At 40.8% G+C, this 21,682-nt stretch overlaps 1 protein-coding gene across 2 annotated transcripts in view; it reads left to right on the top strand.

Moving 5' to 3' along the window:
• The window catches only part of Prkaa2 (protein kinase AMP-activated catalytic subunit alpha 2), a 53,153-nt gene extending 34,311 nt beyond the window's left edge, over positions 1–18,842 (top strand). For both annotated transcript variants that reach the window (XM_051171298.1, XM_051171299.1), the window contains 7 exons: positions 4,189–4,282; positions 4,845–4,989; positions 6,264–6,351; positions 8,435–8,659; positions 14,404–14,908; positions 17,231–17,357; positions 18,080–18,842. In XM_051171298.1, coding sequence (XP_051027255.1) covers positions 4,189–4,282; positions 4,845–4,989; positions 6,264–6,351; positions 8,435–8,659; positions 14,404–14,908; positions 17,231–17,357; positions 18,080–18,318 — 1,423 coding nt within the window. In that variant the 3' untranslated portion in view covers positions 18,319–18,842. The remainder of the gene's footprint in view (positions 1–4,188; positions 4,283–4,844; positions 4,990–6,263; positions 6,352–8,434; positions 8,660–14,403; positions 14,909–17,230; positions 17,358–18,079) is intronic.
• Positions 18,843–21,682: the final 2,840 nt, after the last annotated feature.

Here is a 21,682-nt window from a genome sequence, read left to right as displayed (position 1 = left end):
AGATACTGTATAATTTGACAAGCTTTCTGATTTTGGCGTCACTAAACTCTTCAGAAAACGCTTGGCACCTGAAATAGTGCATTCACATGTACTGTAACGTGGCAATTCAGCTCATCAAAATATAGTAGGAGAGGAAACTTACCATGTATGAAAATGTTCAAGTAGCACATAGTAGCAGAGCTGTGGAGATAAGTCCAGCACTCTTCAGGGACAGAGAGGTGAGCGAATAGGCTGTGGGATAAGGAAATAAATACACCGGGACTGTAGCACACAGCAGTATCGACTGGTTTTTAAAAAGTTTCCCAACATTACATATGATATATACCATTTGTAAATCTAAAACCATTGAGATATGCATATGAATATGGATAACTTAAATATAAACATATAAATATACATGTATATATTTTCATTCTCAAAATAAAACTAAAAAGAAAGCCGAAGAAGGCTTCAGGACAGTGGCTTTCTTGGGTGAGGGTGGGTAAGGGTAAGGGGAGGGCAGCTGTCTGCGTGCTTCTGTGGTAGGGATCAGCAAGGCCCTCCCTTCCTATCTGAGAGATAGTTTCATGTTTACTTATATTAGGATATTATTAAAAATAGTAATCAGCTGAAGAAAAGACCATTCATAGGCCAAAGAACATGTGTGTCAGCAGTCCAGGATAATGATTACTACATTGTTATACAACTGAGCTATAGTTAAAGAAAAATCTTACTCTCTATGCTTGACAATGTAAATAATATTTCAAAATCTTATGACCACCAGACAGAAATGTGCATAAAAGTTGATTTTGGCTTACTTAAGAAAGATTATTTTTAAGCTGGGCGTGGTGGAGCACGTCTTTAATCCCAGCACTTAGGAAGCAGAGGCACGTGGATCTCTGTGAGTTCGAGGCCAGCCTGGTCTACAAAGCGAGTTCCAGGACAACCAGGGCTATACACAGAGGAACCCTGTTTCAAAAACAAACAAATAATAAAAAGATTGTTTTTTCCCTGAGTTGTGTGTGTTAGCTTGTGTGCTTATTACATAAATACGCACACTACCTTCCCAGCTGCATTGTCTGGATAATTGCCTTTTTCCCCCCTTAACTAAAAATGTTTCTGATACACTTTCTAAAACACATTATTTTCCATTCCTGTCACATTAAAAGGAGCTGGAGAGATGGCTCAGAGGTTAAGAGCACTGCCTGCTCTTTCAGAGGTCCTGAGTTCAATTCCCAGCAACCACATGCTGGCTCACAACAGATCTATACTAAGATCTGGTGCCCTATTCTGCAGAGAAAGCACTTATATACAATAAATAAAATAAATAAATCTTAAAAAAAGAATGCTGTTATATGAATGATTATTCATCATTATACTTTATAATAGACCCTGTAATCACTGTAGTTACTAGAAGTTACCTTTTAACTATCCAGGAATTTGCCCTTTCCTCTCAAGTCTCCAATATGAAGCTGTTTTCCTAGGACTCTCCTTTTTCCAAAAAAAAGTTTCTCTTTGTTAATTGAAATTTTATTGGTTGAAATTTTGCCATGTGTTTCATTTCCAGATTATTCTGATATTGATCCAACATATTTACATTTTAAATTGGTAATTTATACATTAATTTAAATAGTTTATTGTAAGTACTTTTCCAGATGCAAATTCATTAATCAAATTATCATCATTATGAAACCTGTAATTACAAACCGAGCGATACATGCTGTAAAGGCAAGGTAAACGCGCTCATGCATGCAAACTGCCTCTTTTACACTCGGGAGGTGGCTCGTAAGCTGAATTCTAAAGGATGACTCATGCCCAGTCAAAGGGAGGCACACAGGTCAGTGGACAGAGCCTGTATAAAGATGCTGCAGCAGAGGAAAGCAGTGCACGATTAATAAAAAGTAGCGGGACTGTAACTGTGGGCACTGCATTTTGAGAAATAACAGCGCTAACAGGACCTGATTAATTGGAAACTTTATGAGTGATAGGAAACTTCTCGCCCTGTAGCTCAGATAAGAAACCTTGTTCAGTGCATAACTACAGCTAGACTGCATGTTCCTCCATAGTGGATCCAACTTGTCTTCTACAAGGAGGCATTCAGTAAGATGCGTGGGAGTGCTCACGCAGGGTAGCTACTGCTTTCATTGCTATAAATTGGCCTGTGGCATGTGATAGCTTGTGTTGTGGAGTTCGAGGCTACCAGAGGTAGTTCAACCCAGCAGTATCCTGTGAAGATGGGTAGGATATTCTGACGGATCACAGCCTAAGTTTTCGCCCATGCTTTATCCAGGAGGGATAAGCACAAATGTGGTTGGTAATAATTAATAGATCAGGTCAGAAAGAGGAGTTGATAGCTGTAGATGCTTCTGCCTACTCTATTCAATTTGTCCTGTCAAAATGGCCTTCATCAAACCATTTCTGTCAGAGTTTTTAAATAAAATTACCTTTCCAGTTCATGTGAAATAGGCGTGACTTTATTTCTGTTATGGTCATTTCTTTTACATAAAATGAGGTAGCCCGCCATTTGTGTCTTCACCATTAGGACTATTTCCCAGGCTAGGTATGGTGGAATACAGCTGTAGTTTCAGAACCTGGCAGCCAAGGAGGGAAGTTGATGAGTCTGAGGCAAGCCTTGACTCTACATATGCTGAGCATCTAGCTCAAGGGCAAACAACAAAAACAATAGCAATCCAAAAGACCAAAACAACAACAGCAAAACTAAGAAGTATTCTGCAGACAGTCTTTGATTTACACATGGCATGTTTTCTCTTGGTATAGATAGAATGTAACCGTCTGCTGGATGGCTAGGTCCCCTGCTCTTCAGTGAAGATTAGCAACCCAGCCCCCCACCAGCTAGCGCCACGAGCTTTATCGCTCGTTAGTACAAAGGGGTCTCAACGGTAGATGAAACAGCAAAAGGTTCTTTGACATTTCTCAACTGAGGTGCATGCGTGGAGAGTGGCATTAACTCCTCCTGGTGCCTTCTCCTGAGTAAGTTGTAGTCAGTGATGTCTTTATTGCTGTACTTATCAGCCATAAATAATAAATAATAATAAATAATAAATAATAATAAATAAATAAACAATAAATAATAATAATAAATAATAAATAAATAATAAATAATAAATAAATAAATAATAAATAATAACTTACTCATAAGAGACTATTGACAATCATTTATAAAGAAAATAATGTAGTTTTAAAAGTAGAACAGTGCCCATTTGTATAAATGTTAGAAGCAATCTTCATTAAAACATTAGTAATATTTTTAAGTCATTTCCAAAACCTGGTTTTGTAAAATTGTATGTGTGTAAGTCACAAATTTCAGAGAAAAATCTTATTTTGCAAAATTAAGCTAAGATTCCTTGCTATTTATTTTTTAATAAGACCAGCTTTAGGTGTCTAGAAACACACACACTTCTACACACATGCACATGCGTGTACACACACATGCACACACACATATTGAAAAACTGTTAAAATACGCACTAAACTGTGCGTATGTGGCATTCAGCTTTAAGGTCAGCAGTGTGTTGCCTCATCTCCGTGTATTATTAATAGTCTGTGTGTTTGAGACAAGCTTTTACTATGTAGCCCAGGCTAGCTTCTAAGTCACTGATTCTTCCACCACAGACTTCTGACTATAGGAATACAGGGTTGTGCCACACACCCAGCTTTGTTAATGTTTTTTAAAGTTGGTTTGAGTCAGAGGCAAAGGACGTCTGTGTGGTGTAGTTTTCTGTCAGTGTGTCTCTTGGGTTGCTTCAGCATAAAGCCCCTCCCCGCAAGAGAGGATGATTTGTCTACCTACTTGATTTTGCTGATTATATAGCTTTGTGTTATATTTTTATATGTCTAAGACTATTTTTTTCCTATTTAAGCATATACTACCTCATCTCCATTGACTAAACAAATATTTATTGATATCAACAATGAATGTTTAACTTGGTTTCTGATGATTTGAAAATTAACACCAATCTGAACAGCCGAGGTCTGAAGGGAAGTCTGTGAGCCTCTGGAAGTGGGTGCTTTTGTAAATTTCTTCCGTGCTTGCGGCTCTGGAATTAGTGTGATAATGTTGTAAAATCTGTTGTCATCCTACAGTATTGTATAATATGGGAACATGGAGTTCTGTCAAGAATAGTAGATGAGACTGCTTATTGTAGAAGCGCCATCTTGTGTTAACCCCCTTTTTTATTTCTGAAAAAGATACCAGGTGATCAGCACCCCAACTGACTTTTTTATGGTGATGGAGTATGTGTCTGGAGGTGAATTATTCGACTACATCTGTAAACACGGGCGGGTGAGTGAGGTATTTTCTAGTGTGTCCCCTTTCCCCAAGCTAAGAACGTACAAAGAATTGGTAGTAGCTAGCCACAGAGCTACTTCTGTGGCAAGGTCAACTATACCTGCGGGACGTATTTTCTTCCGTGAGAAGCATGCCTTTAGAGATGCGGGTTTGGAAACTGTATCCCACTTAATTACCATATGCTCCTTGCGTTTTTCACAATCTGTTCTGTATGAAATCATGCGGAAGCGTCAATCATTTTATTTTCTTAGCATTTTCATGTAAATTCTTTTTTTAGTTGGTTTTTAACTGAGTCCCCCCAAAACATTGTGCATATGTAATATTAGTTGAAAATTGAACATGACTGCCACGCAGCCAAGCAAATATCTATCAAATCATATTTTGAGCTTTGACAAGGTTCTGGCTGCTTTGCTTTGCCTGGCTTGTTGAGTTTCTGACTAGTCGATTTTAATTAGCTTGGGAAGTTATATTTAGGCTGGTTACAAAACCGAGGTACACAGTAAATAGAAGTCCTTCCTAGACAGTTTCGATGCAGTTCCTTTTTTCTGCATGCCAGGTTGAAGAGATGGAAGCCCGGAGGCTCTTCCAGCAGATCCTGTCTGCTGTGGATTACTGTCACAGGCATATGGTTGTCCACAGAGACCTGAAGCCAGAGAATGTGCTTCTGGATGCCCAGATGAACGCCAAAATAGCCGACTTTGGTAAGCCAGTCCAGGGCTGCCCAGGGCTGGACCTACAAACCGGATCAGTCGCTACTCCTAAAGAACTCCCCAGTTCACCCTCACAAGTCCTGTATCCCAAAAAGAGATTAATGGCAGTTTTCACACTGGCTTATTCTGTTAAATCCATTTAAACAGTGCTGAGGTTTCTAGAAAACACGTTAAAAGGCTACATCAAGGCAGACCCACACAATAATGCCTTTCCTCCTAAGGAACTGGCACCTGATTTTTTTGTTTTGTTTTGTTTGTTTGTTTGTTTGGGGGCGTGGTAAGAAGAGGAAGAGCCCTAAATGCCTTTGAAAAATTTGTTGATGCAGTGGGTGCTTTCCCTGATAAATGTACATGTGTGTGAAGATTTGTACTTGGCTTCAAAAGCTTTGTCTCCTTCTGAACAGATTGTGGAAAGGCCTGTAAGTCTTAGGGTAGTATCTAATAACTTATGAGAGAATGGGACTTCGGTCCCCCCTAAGAGACAAGGTAAAAATATGCATGTTTATACTCCATACACTTCTGGCTGAGCAGACCCAGAAAGGACGCCCCAGTGGATGCCTGAGGAAACAATAGGATGTGAACCCTAAGAAGAGGGATCAGTGGGAGCTACAGAGTTCTGTGTTGCATAGTACAGGTTTTTGCTTATTTGCTTTTTCTTGTACCTGTCTTTAAGCTAGCTTTATTATTTCCTTTTAAACTCTTCCACTAAGTAGTTCAGCTAGAGCTTTGGTTCAGTAGCTTATTTTTACTCTGTTAAATCGAAGCTCTCTAATTCTAAGCCTTTCCCAGGAAGCCGAAGCAGGAGGCCCCACTGAGTGCCTGTGCTCAGCCCCACCTGAACAGGAGCGAGATGCCCATCTCCAGGAAAGCCAGCCTGCTGATCAGCTGGAGCTGGCCTGCTGTTTAATTACAAACAAACAAACAAACAAGACAAAGAAAAAACCCAAACAAACAAACAAACAAAACAAAAAACCAGGCTTTCACCGTGTAGCCCTGGCTGGTTTGAAACTTGCTATGTAGTGCAGGCTGGCCTCGAACTCACGCTATGTAGAGCAGGCTGGCCTCGAACTCACAGGGATCTACCTTGTGTGATCCAGGAGTTAAATTCAGGTTGTCACCTTTGCCCAAGCATTTTGGCCACTCACCATTACTTTTTAAAATAAAGAAGAATATGATTAGGAAGCATGAAATAATTGAGAGTTTTTAACCATAGTTTTACCTATTTCTTTAGTATCCAGCATCTGATAAATTTCTTTTATTTTCAGGACTGTCTAATATGATGTCAGACGGTGAATTTCTACGAACTAGCTGTGGATCGCCGAATTACGCGGCACCTGAAGTCATCTCAGGAAGGTAACAGTTATAGCAATAAGTAGGCTTTTTGTGATCTTGCATCCAGTCTAATAACATTTAATTATATTTCCTTTGGAAGAAGATTTTCTAATTTAATAAAAACAAATCACTCATCTATTTTTTATTTTAGGCAGAATAGTTTATTTAAAAAAAAACACTCCACGTAGGCATTGTAATGAATACGCTCATATATTTTGTTCATTAGTGGTGACTGAGACAGATTTTGTGCACTGTCTGTTTTCTGCTGTAGAAACATTTAAGCCAGTGTCTTCACTTATCAGACATAGCTTTTTAATAGCGGTTTACACATTTCATAATCTGCAGGCAGTTGTTTTATATTCTGTCTTTGTAAGACTGAAATTCGGGTGACGATATGATTTCAAGCAATTAAACTAGACAGAGTGGAGACTGTGAGGTCCCTCATTGTTATTAGCTCGATGGTGCATTATGCAATATTTACGGAGGCTGCAGAGGCGAAGTAGTCATTTCACAGTGGCTCTTGTCTGGCTTTCCGAGTCAACAGAGTGCTTGGAGAAAAGTACTTACACAGAGCGAGCAGACTGCCAGAGTATTAGTTCATATGGACCGCTACAGAGCACACGCGCCATGCCTTAGAACCGACAGCCATCTGTCTCCCATAGCTCTGCAGCTCCACAGGGATTCAGTGTGTGTAGGGCCTGTTTTTCCACAGCCCACCGTCTCACTGTGAGTGTGTGTGGTCACACGGACCGGGATCCCTCTGGGGTAGTCTTTTATAAGGGCACTAACCTTTATGAGAATCCCACCTCAGGGCCAAACTCCCCAAAATAATCCCTCCTTTATGCCGTCAGCTTGAGGTTAGCCTTTCAGCTGATGAGTTTTAGGGAACACACTTATTTAGGAAGGAGCTTGGGCTACACAGCAAGTGGTGTAAGTTATGGGCAGCACTCCACTGAAGCAGACGTGTTCTGTCCGCTGGAACTGCAGGGATCTGGTACCTCAGCCCAAAGTTTGCTTTTCATAGTGTGCTGTTGGGGAATGTCAGCACAGTAGAAGGAGATGTGTGGGACAGAGATGGGTGATCTAGAGCTGAGCTGTCTTTCAGGCCAATGAGCTAGCCAATCATTTTGAAAGAAAGTTGTAGGAATTCTGTCATATTAGGGGCTGGAGAGATGGCTCCATGGTTAAGAGCACTTGCTACTCTTCACAGGACCCAGGGTTGATTCCCAGTAGCCACATGAGGGCTTACAACTGCCTGTAGCCCCCATTCTGGGGAATCTAGCACCCTCTTCTGGCCTCTCTAGGTATCACCCACACAAATAGTATATGGGCAAACATGCAGTCAAAACACTAACACACACACACACACATACGCACACATACACGCACATGCACACGTATATATAGAATTTTAAAATAAGTAAGTTTTTAGAAAAGATGTTACAAAAGGCAAACACCGTCTATATGTACTGGTTAAGTACTTCAAATTTTGTTTAAAGTGTGTGCTATAGGGAAAAAATTTTGTTACATAGGCATTTTCTTTCTTGTAATTCTAAGAGGAAAAAAAGCACTATATATTGTTGTAATTTTTTTTTTCTAGTTTGTGGTTAACTACTTTGATGTTTCCTTAAATAAGAAAGAAAATGTACATTATTGTTGTTGTTTTGTTTGTAGTTGGTTTGTTTTTGAGACAGGGTCTTATTATGTCACCCTGGATGGCTTGGGACTCTCTGTATCAGGCGCCCCTTAAACTCAAAGACCTGTGCCTGCCTCCACCTTCTGAATGCCATATTAAATGCCATATTAAAAGTGTGTGCCATATTACCTGGACAGAAAGTATAATAAATTTTAATGAACACTTATAATTGTTGTTTAGCAAATAAAGACAAGCCTTTTGACAAATTTGTACAACTAGTTAGGCTGCCTATTTTCCATGAAGAGTAGTAATTAATTGAGGTTTGGAATTTGCTATGTGTTTCATCGAAGACCTTAAATAGCAATATATACCAAGCTGGTTTTCCGTTTATCCTGCATAGAAGCAGCAGCGTACTAGCAACGAGGGGGGAAGCGGTGCCTACACTTAGGCTGTGTCATCCTTTCTCAGGCTGTACGCGGGCCCCGAGGTTGACATCTGGAGCTGTGGCGTTATCCTCTATGCTCTTCTCTGTGGTACCCTCCCCTTTGATGATGAGCACGTGCCTACCCTCTTTAAGAAGATCCGAGGCGGTGTGTTTTATATCCCGGAGTACCTCAACCGCTCTGTCGCCACCCTGCTGATGCACATGCTGCAGGTGGACCCCTTGAAGCGAGCAACTATCAAAGACATCCGGTGATGATCTCTTTTGTTATTTTGTACATTTTCTCAGTGTAGTAGTTGTGGTACGAGAACACTTGCTTCACCTACTCTTTATAACACTTTCTTTTATGAGAATTTTCAGGCCAAGTGTGTGGGACCTCTTGTGCTCACCCAGGAGAGCGAGGCCAGCCGTGGGCTACAGTGTGAGAGCCTGTCTCAAAGAGAAAGAATTTTTATGATTTAGACTTGTGCCGATCTGGTTATGTCACTTGTCTTCCAAGTGTCTCACACAGCTTGTGTGCTTATTAGTGTAAGTAGCAAAGCGCCTGAGGCCTGTGTGAGACGGGTCCAGTCTCCCTGAGTCTCATCTTGCCTTCCCTCAGCACATCCTCCACATCAGATTTTAGGCCCTGTGCCCTCGGCTAAATTATTCTGTACCCTGGTTATGTTCTGCACCTTCTGACCAGAGAGCATGCCAGTCATCCCTTCACACTCCGCGCGCATGCACCAGCTTTGTGAAACCGCTTCTGGTTCCCACACGGTGTGAGGGAGCGTCTGTCTTCAGCACATGCCGTGCTACTTTGCTCTCATACTGCGTTTGCTCTTTCTCAGTATGCTTCGCCTCTCTTACATTATAACTGTCAGGGTACAAATCGTCTCTCAAGAGCCTTTCTTTCTATTCATTTTACGGCCGCTTTATTGCTGCTCTTGGAAGTGGAAATTTAGAAGGAATCTGAAGATGCTTCAGATGTGAAAAGCGGAGCGTGCGTTTTAGATAGGGATCTTGATTCCTTAGCACCACATTATAGCTGGCTTGCCGTTTTTATTTATAGTATCTATTAGAGTGAAAATGCTATGTAAACACAGCACTAAGGAAATAACATGAAACGTGTGTACATGTTCAATTCAGATGCAAGCATTCCCGCCCACCCCCACTTTTCCACCCCCTCTCCCCGCTTTCCCACTCCATCCTTCTGCTCCCTGTGTTTCCCTCGCACCTCTCATGTCCCATATGTTTGGTTTCCATGCCTACCTTTCTCCATTAATGCCTCGTATTTCCTGTCTCGCGGCCCCTTTCTAGTTTCCTGGCCATTATCCACACTATCGTGTAGACGCTAGAATCCTAGTTGGACAGAACCTGGCACATCTGTCTTTCTGAGCCTCACTTATGGTTACCTTAGTTAGTATATTTAAGGAAATAAGTTTTGTCAAGTTTGATCCAGCAGCCACTAGCAGATTAACTGTGGAGAGTCCCTTGGGTGTTGAAGACTTAAGTAGCACAGTGGCAGCAAGGATGTAATACTTTCTACGTGTTATATATGTTTTTAGAGGGCTTTTGTCTTAGCTAAGGTTTCAAAGTGTTTAGAAAGACAGTCTTTTGACATCTTTCAGAACCATTACCCCTTTCTCCTAAAGCCAGAATAGATGTTGTGACACATGTACCTTGTGGAACCCTCAGGATGGCTGAGGTGGTTTCCGCTGGCCGCTGCAGGTCTCTCGTAACTAAATGTCTGGCAAGAAGCAACTTAAAGGAGAAAGGGTTTATTTTGATGGGAAGGTTGAGGAGATGCAGTGGATGGTGGTGGGGAAGGCACAGGCTGCAGGGGCCTGAGGTGGCTGCTCACACTGCGTCTGCAGCTAGGAAGCCAACTGCATAGAAATGGTGCTGGGCTGGCGGTCCACCCCCAGCATCCTGCTTTGTCATGTGAAGCTCTGCCTCCCGACAGACAATACAGCCATCATAAGCAGCATCACCACCTGGGAGCCACGTGACCTGCTGGAGACAGGGACATCCACGTTCACACCACAGTATTGTCCTCTTTCCTGTCCTGTGCCAGTGTTCCAGGCCTCATGCGTAAGGATGTACAGCTGTAAAATTGCTGCCAGATTTAGTTATGGAAATGAGCCGACAGGGGAAAAAAATACCCTGTTCACAATTCTTTGGAATAAACAGTTCTTCTAATTGGGTTTTCCTCAGAAAAATTAGACATGCTAATTTACTTGTACTTGCTTATATAAGCACTTGTAAATTTAGAACAGCAAAGAATTAATTATTTCCAAATAATTGTTCACATATTTATAGACTTTAGAAGAAAAATGTAAATAAATCCACTAAGATGAATCAACTGACTCATAGAAGTGCTATCTAATAGTGCTATTCTGGCCTGGGGAGATGGCTTAACCATTGCAGGGTAAGGCTCACATGCAAAGGACAAAATAATGACATCTCTATGTAAGTAGTAACTTGGATTTATAGTTCTCACTATTTTATGTTTATGTTCAATATTTTAATATGACAGTTCTTAATTTGATAGGGTATACTTCAAAAAGCATAAAAGTTACAAATTTTGACAGTTGATATACAGCAAGCATTTTGCTATACATTTAACCTGTTTTGTTGCGTTGACTTTTTCCTAGGTAGCTGTTATTATTTTCACTTTACAGCAAGAAAACTGAAACTTAGGTTATGTCATGATTTGTTTATATATCTGCTTGCCTCTAAGTGTAAGTTACTTTTAATTAAGGACCACATTTGCATACTAAAATATGTCATGTGCATGTGTGTGACATATATTTAATGGTGAATTATCCTGTTTGTTCAACATTATCCAGCCAAGGGCAGTGGGTATGGCTCAGCTGGTATACTTCTTGTACAGGGTTTATATAGCATATATTGTTGGTTGTTGATACTCCTATGTGCTTAGTGATTTGTTTGAACTAATTCATTAGAGTCTATATTCTTGTTATATATTGCAGCTAAAGGTTCTCCTTGGTTAGTTAAATGGTGAACTGCAGAAATGTTTTAAAATGCCATGATGCAGGCATCCAGCCTTTGAAAGTGGTATTTGCGTTATGTGCCTCTAGTCCTCCAATAGGCAGTTGATAACTCACTCGGCCCTTGCTTTCGTTTCCTGCTTGTGCAGAGCCTCGAAGCTAGCCATTGATGAGAAATTAGGGTCTTGCCAGTTTTTTTCCTGGGCACACATCTGGCTTTTGTGAGTCCAAGGACTATGGAAAGACTTCTCAGACCCTTTTGCGCTATTATTTCCTAGCCTAAACTTATAGGTGAATTTTTTGTTATCCCAACTTCCATTGCTGTTTTAGATAGCTAAAATATTAAACAATAGCCACTGCTTTCTAAAAATTTATTTGTTTATTCACTTTACAGCCTGTTCGCAGCCCCCTCCCTCCTCTCCTCCAAGGCCTACCCTCATCTCTCCTCGTTCCTCAGAGAAGTGATTTTTTTTTCTTCCAAAAAAAAAAAAACCCAAATACTCTGATGGCTTTCAGTAAGTGAGTTCCAAGTCACATCAAAGACAAAACTGTATGTGGGAGAATTCAGGGAATTGCTAGGTGTGTTAGGCTTTCTGTTGCTGCAGTAAAACAGCGTGACCAAAAGCAAATTGGGGAGCAAAGGGTTCATCTCATCTTACGTTTACATCACTAAGGGAAGTCAAGGCAGGAACTGAAGTCAAGGCAGGAACTGAAGTCAGGCTATGAAGGAGCGTTGCTTATTGGCTTGTTCCTCGCGACTTACTCAACCTGCTTTCTTATACAATTGAGGACCGCCAGCCCAGAGGTGGTACCACCCACAACTGACTGTGCCCTCCTATGTGGATCATTAATCAAAGAAGTGCCCAACAGACTTCCTGATAGGCCAGTCTTATCCAAACATTTTCTCAATGACATTCCCTCCTCTTAGATATGGTTAGATTGTATCAACTTGATAAAAACCAACCAGTACACTGGGTATGTCAAAGAGCGGTGGTTCTTAAGGGATAAAACTAGTAGGCTCTGATTTCCACTTCTCCGTCCTTGCTACTCCCATGATTTTTCTCAGCCATGTGAGTGTGAGGCTGTTGGATTTTAAGGCTTCTGTGGATCTGAAAAACATGGAGATTCTTACAAAGGGCCGCTTAAAAAGCCACAGCTCAGCGGGTGGAGGCGCATGGGTGGCAGAGGCAGGCGGCTTTCTGTGAGTCCAGGCCAGCCAGGACTACAAGAGAAACCCTGTCTCAAAAAAATGAAAAAGCAAAACAAAACGAAAAAGCAACGAAACAAAAATTCCGACAGCTCATTTTCTTTTTAATTGAAGTTCAGCCAGTGTTTAAATAAAACACCCAAGATTATTAGACTCCTTTGGGAAATTTTTATAGTGATAAAAAGTTAATTGACACAATACATGATATGATATTGGACCCTTGCAGTTCTTGTAACATGACAAAACCCTTTGTTATCTCAAGATATATGCAGATACTGTTTCTTTTGATGCAGTAACAGTTTTCTCCATATTGTCTAGGTGACTGCTGATCACTCAGGTGTCTGCTTAAGTGTTCATTTGAGTGGCTTCCCTGAGCAGTCTCTCGGTCTGACTTAGGCTCTCATTTATTGTTTTTCTGCTGCTTTTTTTTTTTAAATCAGAATATTTGTGTATTTGTAACCATTTATTTTTCAGTATCTGTTTATATCCATCTGTTTGATAGTAGTCACAATATCAGACATAAAGGTCCAGAAGTGGGAAGATAAGACTAGGAGAGCAGTTTTTTGATATCTCTTTTATGCTCTTAAAAACTATTGAGAACCTCAAAGACTTTTTAAATGAATAATACACCAGCAGTCAGCATATTATAATTAAAATTAGAATTAAATTTACTTAAAATCTATTCATTTAAATGTCTTTTTAGAAACGAAGAACTAACTATTGACCTAGAGCCCTGCACTTCCTAGGCAAACTCTTCTATTGAGCGACATTTCTGTTCCCTTCCCCTGTCTCCTTTTACAGTTTGTTTGAGAGAAGGACTCACTAAGTCACTCAGAGTGGCCTCTAGTTTCTTTTGTAGCTGAACCGAGCCTTGAACTTGAACTTCTTCTGTACCAGCTTTTCAACAGCTAGGATAATAGCCTCCCCCACCAAGCCTAACAATAATCTCTCTGTTAGGAAGATTGTTCAAAACCATTTTGCAGGGGGGGGGGGGGAACCATTACCTTACATTTTTATAAATCTTAATGTCTAGTTTAATCCAAAGCTTCTAGATTCTCAATCTACTTTTCCATTTAATCCTGTGATTATTTTATATTAGTTGAAGTTCCTGAGGAGAATATGGGCTCAGGTAAGTGGATGGGAAATAAAGGAGTGTTTCCATAGCTGTCTGGATAACAGTGACACTCTGTGATCCTAAAACAGACTTAACATAGTAGCTAAGAGCTTGCAATATCTTATGTGGAAGCAATCAATTAGCTTTTGTGTTTACCATATTATACTTATGTAATATGCTTTAAATGTAAGTGACTCTCTTATGCATGTATAATTCTGTCACGCCACTGGGAGATCTTGTGTTTTGAAATACATAGATTTCCAACATTGCATTTCATCCTATCAAAGATCAGGCTCCTTATTATCAATTCGAACTTCACCAGAACATCTTTAGGACTTGAGAAAGCATCAAAGTCCAGGAAGCAGAGGCAGATTACTATGTATCGTCTGGATTTTGTTTGGAAACTTAGATTCCGTCATTGACCTCAGATATCGCTACCTGATTTTCTTGAAGTGACAGACCCACTTTGTTAATTTTCAAGGAAATATCTCAAACCTAAATATCTGTATTTATTCAAGCATAGAGATTAATTAAATGGCATAGGGTCACGTAGCCAATAGTGGCAGAGCTGGGACTAGAGACCAGTATTTTTAGGGTCTTTATATTGTATTGCCCCATGTCTAAATTATTGGGACTTAGCAAAGCATGTTCTTACAATAGTGCGTGTGGTGTTTTTCCTAGAGAGCACGAATGGTTTAAGCAGGATTTGCCCAGCTACCTGTTTCCTGAAGACCCCTCCTATGATGCCAACGTCATTGATGACGAGGCTGTGAGAGAAGTATGTGACAAATTTGAGTGCACAGAATCAGAGGTAATGAACAGCTTGTACAGCGGTGACCCTCAAGACCAGCTTGCGGTGGCTTATCATCTGATCATCGACAACCGGAGAATCATGAACCAAGCCAGTGAGTTCTACCTCGCCTCGAGCCCTCCGACGGGCTCCTTTATGGATGATAGTGCCATGCATATTCCCCCGGGCCTGAAACCACACCCCGAGAGGATGCCGCCTCTTATAGCAGACAGCCCCAAAGCACGGTGTCCGCTGGATGCGCTGAACACCACTAAGCCCAAATCTTTAGCTGTGAAGAAAGCCAAGTGGCATCTTGGGATCCGAAGCCAGAGCAAACCGTATGACATTATGGCTGAAGTGTACCGAGCTATGAAACAGCTGGACTTTGAATGGAAGGTAGGAAGTCACAATGCACTAACGCTGTTTGTAGAAGAGATTTTTTTTTTCTCATAAGAAAGTAAGTTGTCTAAGCAGTTGCGTATTGAGGTCTACACAAAGTTGTTTTTGATTCAGAAGTTTTTGTAGTTGGCTTCATGCTTTTGGTTGACGTGGTTTATTCTTTTAAATTATATAACAAACATAATCAAAACATAATAAAGGATAAAGGGCTGTTGGTGCTGGGAATGTATTTTCAGCTACAGGATTAACATTCTTGATCAAGTAATTGAAATCATCTGAGAAAACAGCCCACCTGCTTCATCATGGTTCATAGCAACAAATGTCTAAGTCTTAAAGGGCAATTTCTCCTAATTTTTTTTTTCTCTTTTCAGGAAGTTTTCTGTCTTTGTGCATTTTGGGAGGGGCATGGATGGTCAATGGCTGTGACAGCTAGTGTTTAGTATATACTGTGCTGACAAGACATGTTCATTTAACTTTCCTCCAGGTTGAGAGATTCTATGATCCGGGCTTTAAGTCCTTGGCGAGTTAATTACTTTCCTCACTGTGGTGACAAGAAGGACAGAAAGAAGGAAGGGTGTGTGCAGATGCACAGCTGGAAGGTGCAGACCATCACAGCAGGAAGTCGTGGGGGCAGAGTGCTCAGTCAGAAAGCAGAGGGCAAGCATTGCTGGCACTCAGCTAGCTTTCTGCCTTTCTTCTTTGGTCCAGGACTCCATCACCCACATTTAGTGTAGAGCTCGCCACTTCAGGCTACCTCATCTAGAAAATCTCTTGCAGGCATCGCAGATCTTGTGATGTGGGCAGTGTTAACCTTCAGAGGTTTACCTCTGTCAACTTGATCTCTAAAGATAACATTTCAAAGCTGAAACGTTCCATCTCTTGTCCCCGTAGAATCGTGAGCATGACATGATCTATATAAAGGCCTCAAGGCCAACACTGTGCAGTATTAACCATCACACTTGAGTATGGCACACTTTCTTACTGTCAGCACACACTTTCACTTTTTTTTCAATTTAGCATTTTGTTGCAGTTTAGTGCTATTTGAATATATATGGGGGCATTTAAAAAATAAGATACCCCTTTTACTGTTGTTCTTTTCTTGAGGGTGATGAATATTTATTTTAATATTTTTACTTATTTGTTTGTTTGTTTGTTTGCATTCAAGATAGGACAGGGTCTCACTATGTAGCTGTGGCTGTCCTAGAACTCGCTATATAGATCAGGCTGGCCTTGAACTCATAGAAATCCTTCTGCCTCTGTCTCGAAGTGCTGGGATTAAAGGCATGTGCCACTACAACTGGCCTGATTTTACTTTTAAAAATTAACATAGTTCTTTAACAGTTTTATCCATGTATAAAATGACTGTTTGTTGTTCTCCCAGCCCGTTTCCCCCAGCTCTTCCCTGCTTGTCCCTTTCCAGATGCATGATTTGTGGTTTTGTTGTGTGAGCCATTAAGGAGAAAAAAAAAAAAGAAAAGAAAATTTATCACATAAATATTCAGCATATTTTAATAAATCAGTTTTAACCTGCTTTCATTTTATTATTTTACATGATTAAATAAAGTCACATTTCCTTAGAGTTAAGCCTATCTCCTTTTCCTGAAACCTGAGGCAGGAGACTTTCTTTTTGTTTTTTTTTTTTTCGAGACAGGGTTTCTCTGCGTAGCCTTGGCTGTCCTGGACTCACTTTGTAGACCAGGCTGGCCTAGAACTCACAGTGATCCACCTGCCTCTGCCTCCCAAGTGCTGGGATTAAAGGCGTGTGCCACCATGCCTGACTTTCTATAAATTTACAGTGTGAGACCTTGTCTCACTAAGTATGTAAATAAAAGGAGATGCCAACATTTAAAAAAAATCCAATTGAGAGAATTTAGAAACTGAAAACCCAGAATCCTCTTTATCTGAGCCGCAGCTGTCTCTGTAAGGGCGGTGAGTGGCACCATCCGCTGGCATTGTGCTGTTTGGGTGTATGGCTCTACCTGATGTAAGCCACTCGCGTTTAGTTCTCTGCTCTTCCGTCTGCTCCCTGTTTATCAAAACGATTGAGGCAAAGGCAGCTGGGATTATTATTAATACTCTAGGAGGGGTCCATGTTGGGCTTAAAGGGTAGACTGTGGGATGTGAGGTTTTATGAATGGTGGCGTTAAGTGGGGTTGGACAGAGCAGACTGCTTGTAACACAGATGAAGTCAGCTATAAAGTCTTCTCCTCCTAACCCGTATTTGCTTTTGATGTTGTTGTTGTTTTTTGTTTTTTGTTTTGTTTTGCTAAGATTGGAGACATTGTGTAGTTTTAAATTTTTACTTATTTCCGGTTTTAGGTAGTGAATGCATACCATCTTCGAGTAAGAAGAAAGAATCCGGTCACTGGCAATTATGTGAAAATGAGCTTACAGCTTTATTTGGTTGACAGTCGGAGCTATCTCTTAGACTTTAAAAGCATCGATGGTAAGCAGGCTAGCAGGGGTGAGTTCTGGGAAAAAGCTTGCCTGGCACCATGTGACCTAGTGTTAAACTCATCTCAAAGACGGATGTGTGTGTGTATGTGTGTGTGTGTGTGTGTGTATGTGTGTGTGTATGTGTGTATGTGTGTGTGTGTGTATGTGTGTATGTGTGTGTGTATGTGTGTATGTGTGTGTGTATGTGTGTATGTGTGTGTGTGTGTGTGTGTATGTGTGTGTGTGTGTGTGTGTGTGTGTATGTGTGTATGTGTGTGTGTATGTGTGTATGTGTGTGTGTATGTGTGTATGTGTGTATGTGTGTGTGTGTATGTGTGTGTGTGTGTGTGTGTGTGTGTGTATGTGTGTGGGTGTGGGTGTGTCTACTCTTTAAGGTAGCTCTAACCAAAATGTAAGTGAAATTAAATATGGAGTTTTAGCAAAAAATAAGTGTCCAAGAATGTAAAGTATTTTCAGCTCTTTCATTTCAGTATAAACGCTCTGTTGAGGAGGGCTCAGTGCCCATTAGCGGTGGAAATGTCATGAGTGATCGGTGCCATGCTATGACTGGAAAGGGTGAGACAGCCCCGCTGCTCCTAAACCACCAACGTCACAGTTCTTAGCCAGCTCCTCGCTCAGAGCGAGTTTCCCTCACAGTGCCCACGCAGCAGCTTCCCTGGGATGACACACGCTGGGACACTCGCCACAGTCACTGTTCTTTGGTCGTTTCAGATGAGGTGGTGGAACAGAGGTCTGGTTCTTCAACACCTCAGCGATCCTGCTCTGCTGCTGGCCTGCACAGACCAAGGTCAAGTTTTGATTCTACCACAGCCGAGAACCATTCACTTTCGGGTTCTCTCACCGGCTCTTTGACTGGAAGCTCTTTATCTTCAGCTCCTCCCCGCCTGGGCAGTCACACCATGGATTTTTTTGAAATGTGTGCCAGTCTGATCACTACGTTGGCTCGTTGATAATCTCCCACTGGTTTCTGTCTTTCCGTTACTGCACTGTGAAAATCACATGTATACTCTTTAAATTATTGTCTCACTTTTGGGTATTACATACTCTGCAATATAAATTGATGTGAATCTTCCTGGGTGACATGCGGTGTTATTGGGATTACTGAAAACACAAAAGTCTGGCATTTTGTTTACTTTTAGAACTCTATTAATTCTATTGTGCCTATGATAAATTTGAATAGGTAGTATGTTTAATGGATAAGTGTTGATGAAGTGTGTTAATTTACACTTGTGAGTTTACTACACAGGACAAGCACACCTCACTGATAACCAGCTAATGTAGGGGCGGTTTGGTGGTGCCTCCTTGCTTCATATTTAGTGCATGTAAATCCAGTCTGCCTCCTAGATCTCAGCAGGTGTCAGGCTTTCTAGAAACTTCTTGCACGAGAAGATTAAGAAATAGAATAACTGTTAGTAAAATATTATTTAAATGAAGAAATCTGAAAATCCTGTCTCCCTAAATATCAGAAACCAAATTATTTGTTTGGTTTGTTTTGCTTTTCGAGACAGGGTTTCTCTGTGTAGCTTTGGCTGTCCTGGACTCACTTTGTCGACCAGGTTGGCCTCGAACTCACGGTGATCCACCTGCCTCTGCCTTCCGAGTGCTGGGATTAAAGGCGTGTGCCACCACTCCCAGCTTCAAATTCTTTTTAATGGTTTCTACAAATACTGCCTGGAATTAGCCACACAGTCTGCATTTCTGATAACAGGTGCCCAGTCTCCCAGCTTCTTGACATTTGAGCAAAGCCCCTAGTTAAATCCCACCACCACCAAGCAATACAAAAACGTGCAAAAATAACACCCAGTTAAACGAAACAAACAAAATGCCAACAGTACTCTTTCACCTTCTGCTTTGTGTTTATGGGACTGGGTAGGTTGGGGAGGGCCAGGAGTTATGTCCCTCTGGCATCTTTGTTGATTCACCTGTGATTGGTGCCACCTCTGTCCTCTGTCTGCCTCAGTAGCCATTGTCTTTGTGTATTGCTTTTCAATCTCCTCTGGTTTTCGTTTAAAACCCTCTTCTGGCCATAAGGCCTTGGTGTACTTCCGAAGCTTGATTTGTTGTGACCTTTACTGTTACACCTGATTGGACAGGGAAGCCTTAAATATTTAAAAGTATATTCTCCTGGAACAAGCATATGTGTTGTTTACATATATACACACTTATACTGACATACCAGTGCTTTTAATCAAAAAACAAAAACAAAAACCAGAAATTTTTTGTGCAAGTTTTTTTAAATTTAAGATAAAAAAATAACCCACTATATAGTAGGATAAGATAAAGTTAACTGATTATATGTTGTTTTGGTAAAAGTACTTTAAATTATGTATAATTTATCTAATACTTATTTATTCATTTATTGTATTATGAAATGATTAACAAAATCATTGACCTGATTCACCCTAGAAAATATTAAGCTCTTGAAAACAAAAGCAACATTGCCTTGACAAGTTTCTCTTCACCAAAAATAGCATATTTTCTGTTTGTTTTTTGTTTTTGTTTTTGTTTTGTTTTTCAAGACAAGGTTTCTCTGTGTAGCCTTGGCTGTCCTGGACTCACTTTATAGACCAGACTGGCCTCAAACTCACAACAATCTGCCTGCCTCTGCCTCCTGAGTGCTGGGATTAAAGGTATGTGCCACCACTGCCTGGCTAAAAATAGTATATTTTTTATTTACCAAGAAGTAAATGAGACTATTGGGCCAATTTTTCATGTGATTATGAAAACAAGTTCATCTATCTTTAAATAGTTTTTGAGTCAGGAATTTGCATCATATCACATCAGAAAACTTTGTAGTTCTTTCAAAAAATGATGAATAATATTTATCACTCCAACTCCTCAGTATCAAGATAAAAGGACCTGTGTTCACTAATTTGAGAAAGTGGGTGTCCAATTTAACTTAGCTTAAAGTTTTAATCTTTGAAAGACTGCCATCTTGTGGCAATAGATGGTAATTTTTAGCAGTTATTTTAATTGCCACGCTTAGTCCTGGTTTGTCTATTGTGTTTTATGAATGTGGCATGAATTTGGCTTCTCCAAATGTGTACATATCCTTTTGTGGGGTGGGGAGACCACCTCATAATATTTGCCTAATTATGAGTGGAAGACTTTGAGATAAAGAATTGACTGGATCCCTTTCTTCCACTCACAGCACCCATGACAGTTTTGAAGGCAGGAAGGGCGCCAGAATGCCATCTTGGTCTAGTGAATTTGATGTTAGGAGCTTGCTCAGGGCAAGTTACATTATATGAATGATTATGATTTTAGTGAAGAGCTAAAAATTATTTGCTTATTCATTCCAGGGTGACAGTTACTTGTTGAGTTTCGGGAGAACTGAAGGTCGTTTTGTTTCTTTTAACATTTTAAAACACTTTATGAAATTAGGTGATGGAGTAAATTGGTTTGCAGTGAGAAGCAGAGGCTAGAAATTTGTCATAGCTTTTGTTGCTCTTGGAAACAGAGAAGAATTCTTTGCAAATTTATAATTCCCACATTCAGTCAACGCTGGGTACAGGATGTATGGACCCTAGGGAGTGCTACTGTTAGCTTTTTGATGTGGGTCTCACTTATGTCCTGGAAATGGGCTCCATCTGTGCCTGAAACTAAGAAACCTTGGGTGGAATTTTGGAATTCACTGTGTCTGCTCTGCGCCCTGTGGAAGAAAGAGGGTGCTAGCAGACTTGGATGAGTTCTTCCCGAAAGAACAAACCTCGTAACTGTGTGCGACCCTGCCTTGCCCAAAGTAGTTCACTCTTTTAGGACTTTCGCCGAGTGTGGTTGCTCGCCTGTAATCCCGCTGGGGAGCATGAGGCTGGAGGACACTTTGAGACTGACTTAGACTCGATCGATAGCAAGACCTTGTTTCAAAATGAAACAGCAAGGAGAACTTAGCATCCCATAAGAACATCTGGAAAGTGCCACAGCAAGTGCGGTTGGTGACGAGTGCCCCTGAGAGAGCACTTCATCCCCTTCCATGTGTTGTGGAGCCTGATTCAAATTAAGAACCACTCCATTTGCCGTGCAGCAGGTGCCTCCTGCACCTGCAGCTTGTGTCACAGGTTGGCTTTCTTAATCCGACTGATGCTTTTCAGGTAGAACAGCTATTGTTCCCCCCTCCCAAATGGATGATTCAAGTCTTAGATAAGGTTACTTATGGAAGGCCAGAAGAGTAAGAGCCCAGTAACTTGCTGTTATGGCTCTATGGGGAGCGAATCAATTTTATTTGTTCTTCAGTGGTCAGTGAACATTTTTCTAAGCTCTTCTATTTTGGAAAGCAGAATTGAAGCTGTCTCAAATTAAATGTACAGGGAGAGA

Source organism: Acomys russatus, chromosome 29, assembly GCF_903995435.1.
Source record: "Acomys russatus chromosome 29, mAcoRus1.1, whole genome shotgun sequence".
Lineage (NCBI taxonomy): Eukaryota > Metazoa > Chordata > Mammalia > Rodentia > Muridae > Acomys > Acomys russatus.
Note: the sequence above shows the minus strand (reverse complement) of the source record. Positions and strands in the feature narration are given on the sequence as shown.